Source organism: Chrysochloris asiatica, unplaced genomic scaffold (genome assembly GCF_000296735.1).
Source record: "Chrysochloris asiatica unplaced genomic scaffold, ChrAsi1.0 scaffold00012, whole genome shotgun sequence".
Lineage (NCBI taxonomy): Eukaryota > Metazoa > Chordata > Mammalia > Afrosoricida > Chrysochloridae > Chrysochloris > Chrysochloris asiatica.
The window spans coordinates 28992363-29007987 of NW_006408530.1; the positions used below are offsets into that span (position 1 = coordinate 28992363).

The following is a 15625-nucleotide window of genomic DNA, read 5'->3' on the forward strand; positions in this document are numbered from 1 at the left end:
ATATATTACTGCTAAATACAGTTATAAAGACAATCTCGAAAGTGAGTAGAGTCCTCAAGAGGGTCCCCTACACCTCATGGAAATGGAAGTAGGGAGAATGCTGGTTGAAAAGAACAACACCTGAGCTTATCCTAAAGCATGAGACGCTTCATGCAAGAAAGATAAAGTGTTACATAAGGAAGGAGCTGGGGTGTGAAGGAAAAGCTTGGAAAGACTAGAAGCAGGCCACTGGAGTGGACACATTCACATTTTAGTGGTTTGACTGATGGAATTTTGCATGACAGCTTCCAGGAACATGAAAAAAAAGAGAATTTTGTAACATCTACAACCAGGAAGCAGTAGACAGAAAGAGGAGAACAAAAGATTATATAAATTTAGTAGTAGAAATCATTAAGATCTAATGATTTACTCATGTACTTAAAATATGTTTTGAATAACAGAAAATACAAACAAACATAAACATTCACTTTCTTGGAGCTTTACATTCTAGTAGAGGGAGAGAGACATTAAGCAATAATAACAAAAATTAAATGTATGTTATATCAGGTGGTGGATAAGTGCATAACGAAAAGTAAAACTAGTAAAGTGAATAGGAAATTATGAGGTGGACTGATTGATTAGTGAGGTCAGAGAAATGATATCTCAGCAGAGTCAGAATGAAGGGAGGGGTGAAAAAAGGAACAGGAAGAGGGAGACAAAACTAAAGAATGGTAGCATCTGAGTAGGTACTATGATGTCATGTTATTTTGGTTACTAAACATCACTAGGTTAAGACATACGTGAAAGTTTTTGTTACTGTTGTTAAGTGCCATTCCAACTCATAGCAATCTTGTATAGGTTTTCAAGGAGTGACTGGTGAGTTTGGACCACCGACCTATTGGTTCAAATCAACCTTGTGGTCCAGTGCTTTTCCTCACAGCGCCACACCAGGGTTTTCCTCCAATACTATTATTTTGGCACATGTTATTTTTGTTGTGTCAATCGGCACCATGTGACCTGGCTTCACACAGGTGGGGAAACCATCACACTTTATCAACCAGCAGCGGTGGACCTCATCAAGATTTGCAACCAGGACAAAGACATAAAAGTACTTTTATTTTTTTAAATTAAATACAATTTTAGCTTTTGACCCACCCATTTCATGCTTTCAAAGTCAAACAGACTTGCCTTGGATTACCTGTGATTTGAATCATTCACAGTATCCATTATTAGAAGGGACAATCCAAAATTTCCTAAACTGCATGGCCCATAGCTATGTGAACCACCAGGGGCAATGTTGGATACCTCAGCATGAGGGATAATTATTTTCATGAGGAATTCTCCCTGATGTTTCTTGGGGAATCCCACTGTGTCCTCCAAATGAAGATATGAGACTGAGTCCATGTAAATGTTTAAAAGGGAAAAGTATTTACTTTTCTTATTAGAAGAAGCAGATTGAGAGAGCATCCAATTGAGGTCAATGCATTATGCCTCAGTTTATCTGTGAATAAAATGTCCTTCTTAATAGTAAGCTAAATCATGGATCTATAGAAGTTGGATTCAAAAGGTTCATGGAAAAATTAATAAAAATATACTGGAATTTTTCCATGAGCTTTTTTTTGTATATGTGTATATATACGTATGTTGCTGTTTTTAAGTGCCATTGAGTTGATTCTGACCCATAGAGACCTTGTACAGGGTTTCCAAGGAGCTGCTGGTGAGTTTGAACTATCGACCTTGCATTACAAACCAACTTTGCCATCCAGTGCATTAACTTGGAGCATCACACCAGGAATCTATGTGTATGCATATACATACATATATATAATGTGTTTAATAGCAAATGTTTTTTCCTTGATATACTGTTGTGTGTCATACCTCTAATAGTGACAAAGATTACAGAATGTACTATGAGGTATCCTGCCGTACATATTAAAAAAAGAAATGATAAGTCTATGATAAATCTTTATCATCAAAGGATTGATTTCATTTGGTAAAAACATTCCAAACTTTCTAATAGCTTTTATGATTACTCTGCAAATTGGTTCAGTTTTAACAACATTCTTTCCTCCTTGAGGATATTTCCCTTTACAGCTTGAAAGGATTATTTTCCAAATAAAGAAAAGAACATACACATGAAAAATTAGAAGTGAATAATACACAAAAATGATGCCTGACATTTAAAAATAATCTTGTCAATTTTAATCTCAAAATTATATTCAATGTGTTATTTTTGCTGTCAAGTTGGTTCCGACCCACAGCAACTCTATATAGATTTTCTGAGGAGCAGCTGGTGAGCTTGAATCACTTACCTTGAGATTCAAACAGACTTTGCAGTCCAGCGCATTAACCACAGTGCCACAGTCTAACCTATATTCATGTTTTATCTTGACTACAATAATCTCTAACGAGGTCTTTGCTCCTTTTAAATAATTCTAAACACTACACAGGGTCACTGTAGGTCAGAACTGACTCAGTGGCACTTAACAACAAACATAGGAGTTAAAAAAAATTTTTTTTTTAATTGGTTCACATTACCCACACTTCATATCTGTAGGATAAGCACTGGACTACTAACCACAAAGTCAGCAGTTCAGACCCACCAGCCATACCTCAGAAACCTTATAAAAAGTCACTATGCTATAAAAGGAATCCTGGTGTGGTGCCGTGGGTTAATGCACTGGACTGCAAAGTTGATTTGAACCACATGGTTGCTGGTTCAAGCTCACCAGTAACTCCTCAGAAATCCTATACAGAGTCGCTATGGGTCAGAACCCAATACAAGGTTGCTATGAGTTGGAATCCTATGAGTCAAAACCAACGGACTCAAAGGCACTTAGGAGAAGCAACAACGATGCTTTGAAAATGACTTGAGGATACTTAACAACAACAACCAGATCACAATTAAAGCTCTTCCTTGCTGAACACTGCATTTAAATAAGATCCATACTCCTTACCTTGTCCCTCAAGATTCTACCTACTTTTTTAGCCTCACTTTACACTTTTCCTTACTCCCTACACTCAAGCCCCAAGGCATCATTTATTTTCTTTCTTTCTTTTTTTTTGTGTGTGTGTCTTAATTCCTAAGGGCACCCAGCTCTTTCCTACCTCACATCCTCTGAGCATACTTATTCCATAGCCTGAAATGGTCTAGCATCATATCTAGTGATCTACCTCTTTCTCACGGTTCACATGTGAGGTTAATACTTCAGTGACAACTCTTCTACAATCCATCTAAATATTTTCTATCTCAGCATAGCAAGAGCTAATTTTAAAAAGTACAATTCCTTTTATTAATTTATTTTATTTCTAGCCTCTTACTGGACAGCACACTTTATGAGTCCCTGATTTCCCCATAAATGTAGGCCCAAATCATAGAAATGGACCAGGTCTATAAAAGGTGTTCAGTAGATAAATTTTGATTAAATGAATGAATAACTATACACCTCTATAAATTTGTATAATCTTTTATTATAAAGGTACTAAAAATAGAGAAGTATAGCAGAAATTTCAATATGCAAATAGAAGCAGAATAATAAAGATGAGAGCAACTCAGCTTTGCTTTCTTTAAAATAGGTCCCATTACTTTATTGTGATGTGTTTACGGTTTCTGAAAGTCAAGTCACTTTAAACAGTTCTAGTCCTGGTATGGCACTGTGGGTAATGTGCTGGACTGCAAAGGCAGTCAGAACCACAAGGTCGGTGATTCAAGCTTATCAGCCACTACTCAGAAACTCCATACAGGGTCATTATGGGTCAGAAATGACTAAATGGCATTTAACAACTCCCTCATCAGCATCTCACAAAATGCTCCCAGTTAACTTGCTAGTTTCTTTTCTACAGTTTTATTGTATTAAAGTAGGTATATTTATGATTAGGTTGCAAAAGGTTTGAAATCAACTTTTCCATTGCTATATTACCAATTACATTAGATGATACTCAAGGTCTGCTGTTTTCTATGCATAATTTCAGGGCACCAAAGAACACCAGAAAATGTATTCATTTGATTTGGGGTTTGACTTTCTCATGAAGTAGAGCAACCTTACTCTGTCAACATTCAAAGATCCAATAAACAAAGGCTGTGAATAGAATGATTAGCTGATTGTGAGTTTTCCTTCCAATAAATAAAAATAAAAACATCTGCAGAAGCTAAAAAGAGACAGATCCAAGATGCATAACAATCACATTTCATACAATCACTGAAATTTTCATGTATGTATTTTTGAGAGGCAAAGTGCTATTGTGATATTGACAAGTATGATTAAAACAATTATTTAAGAGCAAAGCTACTAATCCTAGACCTTCAGCAAATCTCCTAGAAGCTACATCATAATTCTCATCTGTTTTTCCCCATCGATCTCCTTACCAGAGCTGCTGCAGAGGGAAGGGTCAACAGGTCTCCCATTTTTGTCAGAGCAGGCTATTGCTCGGAAGCGCACACCTTCTCCACATTCTTTGGTGTCTCCATGTATCCATAATCCTCGCTGAGGCTCCCTTCTGCCTTCTGGAAGAATGCAATCTGACCAGTTTCCATAAGGTTGCGATACAAATACATCACAAGGACACAGTTCCATTTCAACTAGTGGGTACAGGTCAGCATCTTGGCATTTCTCCTTCTTTTTGCTTTTTCCTGTTCCAGTAAGAGACATGAATGTATTAATTTCATATCTACTATTCTATAAAAAGTCAATCACATTTTTGTAATTACAGATTTATAGGATATTAAACTTTAATTAACATAAAGTCTTCTCTATCTCTCCACATCCTATCTACTGTTCTCTCTCTCTCTTTTTCATTTTCCTTTGCCATGGAAGTAAATCCTTGGACAATGGGAGCATTTCTCATTGAAACTATAAATCTTGAGTCCATCCTCCTTGAAATTAATAGTTGGGCAAGAAACAAAACAGAATATAAGGTGTTAATTAGAAAGTTTTTTCTCAAGTGAATTTATTATTATTATTCAAGGGGGACAGTGGTTATTCAATAGCAGAATTCTTGTGCTGTGTACGGAAGACCCAGGTTTGATTCCTGCCTAGTGCGTCTGATGCACAGACACCATTTATCAGTGGAGGCTTGTGTGTTGCTATAATGCTGAACAGCTTTCAGTGGAGCTTCCAGACTAAGACAGACTAGGAATGAAAGAATAGTAATCTACTTCTGAAAAATCAACCAATGAAAATCCTGAGAATCATAATACTCTAATAGAGACAACTTTTATTCAAGAAATAAATTAATATCCACACATATAATGGCCCTGGAGATGGTATGGTGGTCATTTGGCTATAGTTGCCCAAGTTGAATTTATTTTATATCCTGCTATCAGGAAGCAGACAATATCTGACACCAGTAATAAATTAAATGTTCAAATCATATTGGATAATTTAATGTGAGAGAAAACTATGACTTGCATTTTGATAAATCCTTTTAACTTGAGTACTCTAGAATGGCTGTATCTCATCAAATTACTTGGATGGAACTTTTAGCTGAGATCCCAACTTTAGTGATGACAATGACAAAATCATGTTTCACAATTGTTAATATGTGATAATTATACTTTGAGGATTCCAAATTAGCCTGTAACTTGACTCAAGTTTGCTGCCAACATACCTCCTTTGTTGTTGTTAAGTGCTGTCAACTTGATTCTGACTCATAGCAACCCTGTATAGGGTTTTTGAGGAGCGACCGCTGGGTTTGAACCACCTACCTTGCAGTTCAAACCAATGGTAAGGTCCAGTGTTTTATCCTACAGCGCCACACTAGTATTTTTCCTTTAGATAACTAAAATTCTTCCTAGGTATAATTCCTCCTTTTATTTCCTCATTAGTAAGTCATTAGCTAGAGTCTTGGATGATTGAAAAAAAAAGGAAGATAACTTTATTGGTTTGTATCCAGTCTTTAAGGCTGTTTTAGAAATGCTGGTATAAACTGCTGCAGGGGCTACTTATTCATCATCAGATGATGTATATTACACACATGAATCTGATAATCATTGTAGCTAGATGACTGGCTTTATGATTTACCAAAATTCTTATGCCCCAGTAAGGAAGGAAAATGCCTTTAGAAACCATGATAGCTGAAGAATGGCTTCAGCCACGCATCTGTTCCTCTGATGTAGTCACTTCCCTTTACCGTTAGGAACTCTTACTTGGGATGTTTGAAGAGCAAAGCCTCATTTAGACTTTGATCATTTATATCTCAACATATATTATAGGTGGTGACTGACTCCCTTGTCAGTATTAACAAGCTCAAGTCTCTAGCATTTTTCAGCCCCAATCACCCCTAAAGTATGGAGCCTCCCTGACCCCAGCTCTTTAATTCCCACTCTCTTCACAATTCTTTCTATCCTGATTTCTAAATCTACCACTTTTCTGAAACTGCTCTTGCAAATCTGTAAAGCAAATTCTCAGGAATATATTATTCTGTATGCTACATAATTTATTGCTCAGCAATAGTTCATGATGTTGATCACACCTTCATTCTTTAAATACTGAGTACCACCATATTGCACGTTTTTGCTCTTTTGCCCCCACACCATTCCTAGACCACCTCCCTAGGCACATCTTATTTTTTATGCATTGATTTAGTGAATTAATCTCCCTTCAGTCCTCTCTTGACTGATGGGATTCCACAACACCTCTGGGTGATAAACAAGGATCTTTTCTCATCTCATCGCACCCTCACCCATACCAAGAGTTTAAATCACCATCTGTATTTCTTGAATCCCAAATTATCTTCAGCCCAGATGTCTTGCTTATGACCCACAGACTAGAAATCTATACCCAAAGGACCAACACAACTCAACCTGTCAAAACCCAAACTCATCATCTTTTCACCACAATCTGTCTTTCTACCAATACGATCAAACTCCAAACTAGATTATCACACTTGACACTTTCTATTGTACCCCGGCGTCTAATTAATGACAAAGATCTATCATTTCAAATTACTAAATAGTTCAGTCCATATGATCCATTCCAACTGACACCAACCATAATTAACCCCTTCATCTAAGAGCGTCCAGTCAAGATTTGTACCACACCTTCATCCAAGATCAGATTTTTTATACAGCAGTCAGTGCCAACATTCAAAGATATACATTTGATCAGATCACTTGCATACCTGAAACTCTTTAGTAAGTTTCCAAAGTTCTGACAATGAAGTCCAGAGTTCTTATCATGGTCCTGAGTCCTTAGTATGAGGCTCCTGCCAAAAGTGTTTCTGCTTCTGTTATGTTAAATCCTGCTATACCTAGAATCCTTCAATTGCTAGAACTTGCATTTGTCTCCTGCCATTTTGAACATACATTGTTCTAGACATTACCATAACTTGTATCCCTTTTTAGCTTAATTAATGTCTACTTGTCCTTCACACTTATGCTAAAAATCTAGAAAGCTTTCCTTGAACTCATTGTCCTGTACTGAGGGATTAGAAAAGTAACTCTTCTATAGAACAATGGCTTTTCAAGGACATCTAAATACTAATCTCTAGAAGAGGTGAATATGTTAATTTATGTGGCAATGGAGACTTGAAGTTGTTGTTATTGTTGCTAGATGCTGTTGAGTTGGCTCTGACTCACAGTGGCACTATGTACATCACCATCCTGGTTGTATTTATTCTGGTAGACAATAGTACTTTCAATATTCTTCTCCAATACCATCATTCAAATGTACCAATTCTTACATGATCATTCTTATTCATATCTAATTCTTACATGCATATGAGGCAACTGAAAATACCATGGCTTGGGTCAGGCACACTTTAGTCTGCATATTGATACCTTAGCTCTGAATACTTTCAAGAGGATTTTTGAAGCATATTGGATTTTGATATCTTGATTGCTGTTTCCATGAGTATGGATTGCAGTTCCAAGCAAAATAAAGTATTTGACAAATTCAATAATTTCTCCATTTATCATGATGTTTTTATTTGTCCAGTTGTGAGGATTTTGATTTTCTTTATACTGAGGTGCAATCCATATTAAAGGTTGTAATCCTTGATCTTCATCAGTAAGTATTTAAGTCTTCATGACTACCAGCAAGCAAGGATCTGCATATCTAAGGTTGTTAATTATTCTTCCTCAAATCCGGATTAAATGTTCATCTCCATACAATATAACTTCTAGTATTATTCACTCAGCACGCAGACTGAATAAGTATGGTCAAAGAATGAAACCCTGGGCACAACTTTCTTGATTTTAAATCATTCAGTATCTCTTTGTTCTGTTCGAACCACTCCATCTTGGTTTACCATGTACAGGTTTATCATGAGCACAATTAAGTGTTCTGTGTTGTGGCATACCCATTCTTTGCAATGTTGTCTACAGTTTGTCATGATCCACACAGTTAAAAGATTTTGCATAATCAATAAAGTACATGTAAACATCTTTATGGAATTCTCTACTTTCAGGAAAATTCATCTGATATCAACAGTGATATTCCTCATTCTATATACATTCTGCTGTGAATCCAGCTTGAATTTCTGACAATTGCCTGTTGATGCATCGTTTTGATGACTGTCAGCAAAATTTACTTATGTGTGACATTAATGATATTGTTTGATGATTTCTACTTTCAGTTGGGTCACCTAGCATTGGAATGTGCACAAATATGGATCTCTTTCAACTGGTTGGTTAGGTAGCTATCTTCCAAATTTCTAGGCACACATGAGTGAGTATCTTCAATGCTGCATCAGTTTGTTGAAAGATTTCAACATGTATTCTGTAAATTCTTGGAGCTTTGTTTTCCAATAATGCTTTCAATGCAGTTTGAATTGCTCCCATCAGTACCACTGGGTCATGGTTATATGGTACCTCTTAAAATGGTTTCATCATCGTCTACCATTTCTTTTTGGTACAGTGACAATGTGTTCCTTCCATCTTCTTTTTTTCTTTAAGTTTTTATTGTGGATTGAATGAAAGTTTACAGGGCAGATAATCAGTTTTATATTCAACAAATCACAGAACTTGTTGAATGTAAATCTTCTGTCACTCTAGTGATTCCAGGTTGGTCTGCTTGTACTTTCTAGTGGGAAAGGTTCTGGATATGATTCCACCTAAGGTCCTATACTCTGCAAAGGCTCCGCAAGAGGACTATTTCACTGGACAAGTTCTAGAACCTCTTTTAGGTATTCCAATCAGTATAGGCTGAAGATGGGCTTACAAGTTTTCTGTAATCATGTTTCCCGACATTCCTTTCTATCCCACTCAAGTGTCTACTTTACAATAGTAGGCAAGGGAAACCAGTATTCATAAGATACTCAAGCATGTTAGTATTTTTTTCCCTCTTCAAACTATGTCTAGATCCCTGTATCACAGAGCCCTGTTGTTCCAAGGTTGAGCATACAACACTATTTACCTCTATCCCACTTAGCCCATGCAAACCTGTCTCAGTGTTCTCCTATATACCTTGTCCTTCCATGTCCTCCCCCTTCTGGTATTACCCTCCTCAACACCCAAACTATGATGTGTCAGTCCTTACCCTTTGCCTCCCTCCACCTACCCCTAAAGCCCCCATCCCTATCCCACCATTGTGGTTACCTTATATCCCATTAACTTCTCCCTCTATTTCAGACAGTCTGTTTTATCCAGTAATCTACCTGAACTTCTCACCACCTGGATTCTCTGTTCCTCTGTGTTTACACTCACTCAAATTGTAATTGTTTTGATCATAGATTGAACTCCCAGATCCTCTGAATTTGTTCTTATAGTTTTAGTCTGTTTTCAACTCTTCCCTCTGTCAGATGACTTTTGGATGATGCTGCAATGTATGTCAATTTCTGGTTGTTGTCTGTATTTGTTGGTTCTCAGTCCACAGAACTCCCTTTAAGGATGTTTTTCACCACAGGGGTAGCTTTGGCAAAATCCCTTAGCTTCTGTTTATTCTAGAATGTTTTGATTACACCATAATATTTGATTCCCAGCTCTGCTAGGTACAGGATTCTTGCTTGGCAGCTTTTCTCTTTCAGGGTTTTATATATGTCTCCCCATTGCCTTCTTGCCTACATAGTTTCTGCTAAGAGATCCAAGCTTAATCTGATCTGTTTGCCTTTGTATGTTACACATCTCTTTTCCCTAGCTGCTTTCAGGATTATCTTCTTATATTTGATTTTGGAAAACTTGATAACTTGATTATTATATGTCTTGGTGATTGTCTTTTAGGGTCTATCCATCCTGGGGTTTGTTGAGCTTCTTGAAAGCTTAGCTTTTTGCCTTTTAGGATGTTAGGGAATTTTTCTTCCAGAAGCTCTTCAACTATCTCCTCTGTGGACTTGTGTGATTCTTCCTGTTCTGTAATGCCGATAATTCTTAAATTATTCCTCTTCATGTTGTCCAACATGAATCTTAGACCTTCTTCAGATTTTTTTTTTTAATCATTTTTTTTCTGTTTGTTGTTCTATCTTAGTAGTATTGAGAGATTTATTTATCTTCCAGCTCACTAGTTCTGGCTTCCATCTCTTCGATTCTACTCCTTTGCCTTTTCAGTGTATTGTCCATTTCTGATATTCTATTATTAATCATTTGGACCTCTTTCTGTAGGGTTTGAATTGTTCCTAATGGTCTATCTATCTTATTTGATTGTTCCTGTAGCGCTTTCCTGACTTCTTATTTTTCTCAACTCCATTATATAGTGTTTTGATACATTTTAGAATCATTTTTCTGAATTCCTTCTCAGGCATTTCCAAAGCCTTCCCTCCTTCCAGTATGGAGTGTAGGTCTACCTCCAGCTCATTTGTCTCAGTCACTTTATCGTGTTTCTGGACATATGCTGATATGGTCATCTGTTTCTGTTTTTTTGGCAAATTCAGGAGTTAGCTCTGGCCTTAATATTTAGATGGGTGTGTGTTTTGGTATTTTTTATACTTTCTGATTGCCTCCAGGTAGATGTGATCAGAAGACAGGCTTTCCTCTTCTTCCTGAGAAATTTCAAGATGCCACTGTTGGTTGTTATTTAGTGTCCTTTTTAGTTCTCCTGTCCCACTCCATAAACCCCGTTCAGGCATTTTTCCTAGTGATAAACAGTTCAGAGCCATTTTGCACTGCCATTTGGTTTAAGTGGAAACTGTCACATTAAATTTTGAGGAGTTCTGTAAGTATGCATAATAGAACCCTCTGGCGGTGGGGGTGGCTGAACATGTTGGAATACAAAGCACTGGATTTCTTGTGTCTGCTACAAATTCTAATGGCTGTAAGCCTTCCAATTATTCCTTTATATGTGGTTTATAATTCTGGGACCATCCCCTGTGCCTGCTTTGTCCAGTATTCTGTGTCGTTGCTGATGGAGCTCCCCACTGCTCTTCTACCCTGTCTGTCATCTTATTTGTTCTTCTTCCATCCTCTTTTGATGCTTTCTGTACCATTCAAGATTTGCTCACAGAATCTTTCAGTATTGCAAGTCTGGGCTTCAAATTTTTTCGTTTTTCAGCTTCAGAAATGCCTTATATGTATGTGAAAGTTAGGCAATGAATAACAAATACTGTAGAAAATTGATGCTTCTGTGTTAGGGTGTTTTAGAAGAATATTATAAGTACCATGGACTTCCTGAAAAACAAACAAATTTATGTTGGATGAAGTACAGCCAGAATGCGTCTTAGAAGCCAGGATTCCTTGACTTCATCTCTCAGACTTTAGATATATTATCAGTAGGGATCATTCCCTGGAGGAAAACATCATGCTTGGTAAAGTGGAGGTTTGGCAAGATAGAGGAAGGCCCCCCCCTCCCCCAGTGAGACATACTGTCACAGTGACAAAAGCAATGGGCTCAAGCATAACAATGATTGTACAGATGATGCAGGACCAAACATTATTTTGTTTTGTTTGGCATAAGGTTGCTATAAGTTGGAACTGTCTCTATGGCACCTAACAACAACACAATCCAGCTTGAGAGGCTCATCTTTGGGCACTATGTATGACAATGTTCTGCTACCATTCATAAGTTTTTCAGTGATTAAGCATTCAGTAGTGGTCTGCCTTTCCTTCCTTATCTGATTTAGTCTAGAAGTTGAAAACACTTAAAGATGGGAGACTGCTGGTGACATAGCATCCAGCATCACAGCAACATACAAGTCCCCATAACAAAACAGTCTGAGAGATAAGTGGTGGTTATTTAGCAAATATCATAAGATTATAGAGTTAAGAAGATTATCTTGCAATATTCATGTAATAGTGAATAATATAAGTTCAAAAATGAGACATTCCCTTGCTGAATAGAATAGAGTCAGAGAGACACAAGAATATGTAAGAATGGTCAGAGAGATGCAAACCTTCTGTTTTTGAAGATGAAGAAAAGAGCCCTGCATCCACAGTCTGAAAAAGCAATGTTCTATATCTTACTATGGTGAGTATCGTCTGGGATCTTAAAAGCTCATGAGTAGTCATCTTAGATGCAGCTATTGATCTCTCCATGTTTGGAAGAAAGAAAAGTGATGAGAATTGAAGATGCTTGGAGTCAATTAGTCCTAAAGACTAAAGGAACATGTGAACATCTCTATATCAATGAGAACTAGATGGTGCCTGGCTACCATTATCAACTGCCTGAAAGGAATCAAATTAGACAGTCACTGATTGAGTGGGATAAAATATGGAACAAAACTAAAAATTGTGGGGGGTTTGTTTTTTTTTTTTTAAAGACTGGGCTTACTGTCAGTATAAGACTGGGGGAACCTGAGACTATGACTCTTGACCACCCTCCAGGCCTGAAAAGGAACTCACTCTGTGGCCCAGTTTTCAACCAAACTAGTGATAGTGTATGGGAGGTAGGCAACAACACTAGTAAGATATACTGATTATGAATAATGGAATAGTCAATCATTCAAAATCACAAGGACAACATTTATCTAAGGAGAAAGTTAAGAAGGGATGGGAAGGTGCGTGGGATTAAAATAGTAATCACAGGAAGCAAGTGGGGCAAATGCTGTTGCATCGAGCAGATTGAAATCATTGAGATGAAACAAAGTATCTGATTTGTTGGATGTAAAACTGATGACTTTGTCTGTAACCCATCATTCAATTCATAATAAATATTAAAAAAGAGAAAAAAAAAAAAACCAAAAAACAAAAGGGTAATGAGCCAAGGAATGTGGATGACATCTAGAAACCAGAAAGTTATGGTACTTCTCTACTCTCTTAGAGGGAATGTAGCCCAGCCATCTCCAAGCTTGCAGATGAATGAGACACATGTCAGACCTTTGAGGTGGTAATTACAAAAGAATAAATTTGAGTGCAATATCCTGCTGTGGCACTGAAGAACAAACACTAGACTGCTAACTACAATGCCAGAGGTTCAAACCCACGAGCTACTCCTTCAAAACCCTATACAGGATCGCTATGAGTTGGAACCGAATTCAAGGCCCTTTATAAGAGCAACAATATGCCACCAAGTGTACGGTAATTTGGTGCAGCAGGAAACGGAAACCACAATAGAACTCTATGAAACATCTAGTATATAGCAGGTACCACACTATTGTAATTGTCTGTAGTAAAAATCTACCTTTATCTCCCATTAGAATAAAAAATACTTGAAATTAAGACCATGTTTATATACTTCCTTGTGATATTGTGATCTATTGCCAAGGTCTGAATTCTAAAAGTGTTAAAAAAAAAAAAATGTTATTTTATACTTGAGAAAAACGAAGTTTGAAAAAGAAGGAAGAAGGGAAAGAGGGGAAGAAAAAAGGGTGAGGGAAACGAAGAAATGTCCACCTAAAAGGCAATTTAAGATTACTAGTAGTACAAATATTCTGTATAAATATACAGTCTTCTGCATTATATCATTCATCTTAATTATATGGCAGCACAGTTTGAAGAAGGATTGTAAGGAAGTTCGTTAATGCAGAAATGAATCTCACAATATGAAACAAATTACTTGTGGTTCCCTACTTTGATTACATTCTAATCAAAATCAGCATTAATCTTTGAATTTAGAATCTACAACAGCTGAAAAACAATCCCTAGTACAATTCTAAAGACACATTTCTTCCTAAGTCAGGGAAAAATGTGTTGCTAATTCTACAAAAACACAAAACTACTTGTGAGTATCAAACATATGCATACATGTGAGTATCGGAGTCCTGGTATGACTCTATGGGATAAACACTGGGCTGCTAACCACAAGGTCAGTGGTTCAAACCACAAACTGCTCTTTGGAAACCCTACTCGGGGTTGCTATGAGTTGAACTCATCAGCACTTAACAACAACATATATGTGAGTATATATTAATTTTTAATAACAGACTAATTATTTTTAAAGTTTTTATTGTGAATTGAGTGATAGTTTACATGGGAGAACATCCACTTTACATTCATCCCATTATACTTCGTCTCATTGCCATGACTACAATCCCCTCCACACATCATCATTCAACAGCATTTGCTTCCATTCCCTCTGTTTTTGTTTTGGATGTACACTGCAGCACACAGGAATATACAACCACTCAAACTACATCATCATTCAACAGCATTTGCTCCCATTCCCTCTGTTTTTGTTTTGGATGTACACTGCAGCACACAGGAATATACAACCACTCATACCCTGCAAGCCTGCCCCTTGGCTGCCAGCATACAGCACCTCTCCCTCCCTGAGTCTAGAGTCCCCAGCCGCTCCATCTCTCCACATCATCATCTCTACCTCCATCTCTGGCCTCGCTGCTTCACAGACAGATTTTTTAATTAATTGTTTTGTGTACTACTTATCTAATTGACAGTCAATCTAAAACGTGTGATGACATTCAAGACTGATCTTGACACAACACAAGGAACACCCACACAATGACAGAAAGACTTGCTAAAAATGAAAACAAACAGGACTTCCGGTTTGCCAGGGCGGCCAGGCAGTGCTTGTGAGTGGGGGCTCCCAGGTGGGAATTCACAGTCTCACGGCCCGCGTAAATCTTAGTGCGCCAGAGCCTTAGACCCGTTTCTTTTAGAAATCAATGTGCAAGGAATTACAGGCTTTTTAAAAGGGCGCCGCGGCATCCCCAGCTCCTTTGGGCTTGGGGGGGGGCAGGGTGGGAACCAGCTCGTGTGGAGCCTCCAGTGGCTGGGAGACTCAAACAGGGAGATCCACTGGTGACACCTACCCCAAGGGGGGATTTCTGCGCATACAGTGGACAGAGGGAAGTTAGCTTAGGAGACGAAGAGGAAAAAAAATTAAAAAGCCTGCAGAAAAAAGAGAAGTGGTGACTGTCTGACGTCATCAGGCGCGGACTATGCCTGCTTGAGCCATTTCTGCCCTGCCCAACTGACCCGTGTGTTCCCGGGGCCCACTGGGCGCGCGCGCACACAGGCGAGCAGCTGCCAGCTTGCCCGAGCCGCATACCGCAGGCCTTCCAGACGCGCAAAAGCGAGCGACCCACCTCCCGCTGAACCGAGCAGCGTCTCTCAGGCGCCGACTGGGCTTGCCCGAGCCACTCCTGCCCTGCCCAATTGACCCGTGTGTTGCCGGGGCCCGCCGGGCGCGCGCGCACACAGGCGAGCAGCTGCCAGCCTGCCCGAGCTGCATACCACGGGCCTGCCAGACGCACAAAAGCGAGCGACCCGTCCCCCGCTGAACCGAGCAGCGTCCCTCAGCCCTGCCGGACGTGCACCGGCAAACAGCTCACCTCATGCTCAACTGAACAGCGGAGCGCGGGGGCAGGCAGCCCACCTCCAGCC

General features: G+C 38.5%; 1 protein-coding gene across 1 annotated transcript in view; it reads right to left on the bottom strand.

The window, feature by feature from the left end:
- THSD7B (thrombospondin, type I, domain containing 7B) overlaps nucleotides 1-15625 on the bottom strand; it is a 904077-nt gene that overhangs the window by 396534 nt on the left and 491918 nt on the right. The window contains exon 13 of the mRNA XM_006834598.1: nucleotides 4346-4609. Within this exon, the coding sequence (XP_006834661.1) occupies nucleotides 4346-4609 (264 nt within the window). The remainder of the gene's footprint in view (nucleotides 1-4345; nucleotides 4610-15625) is intronic.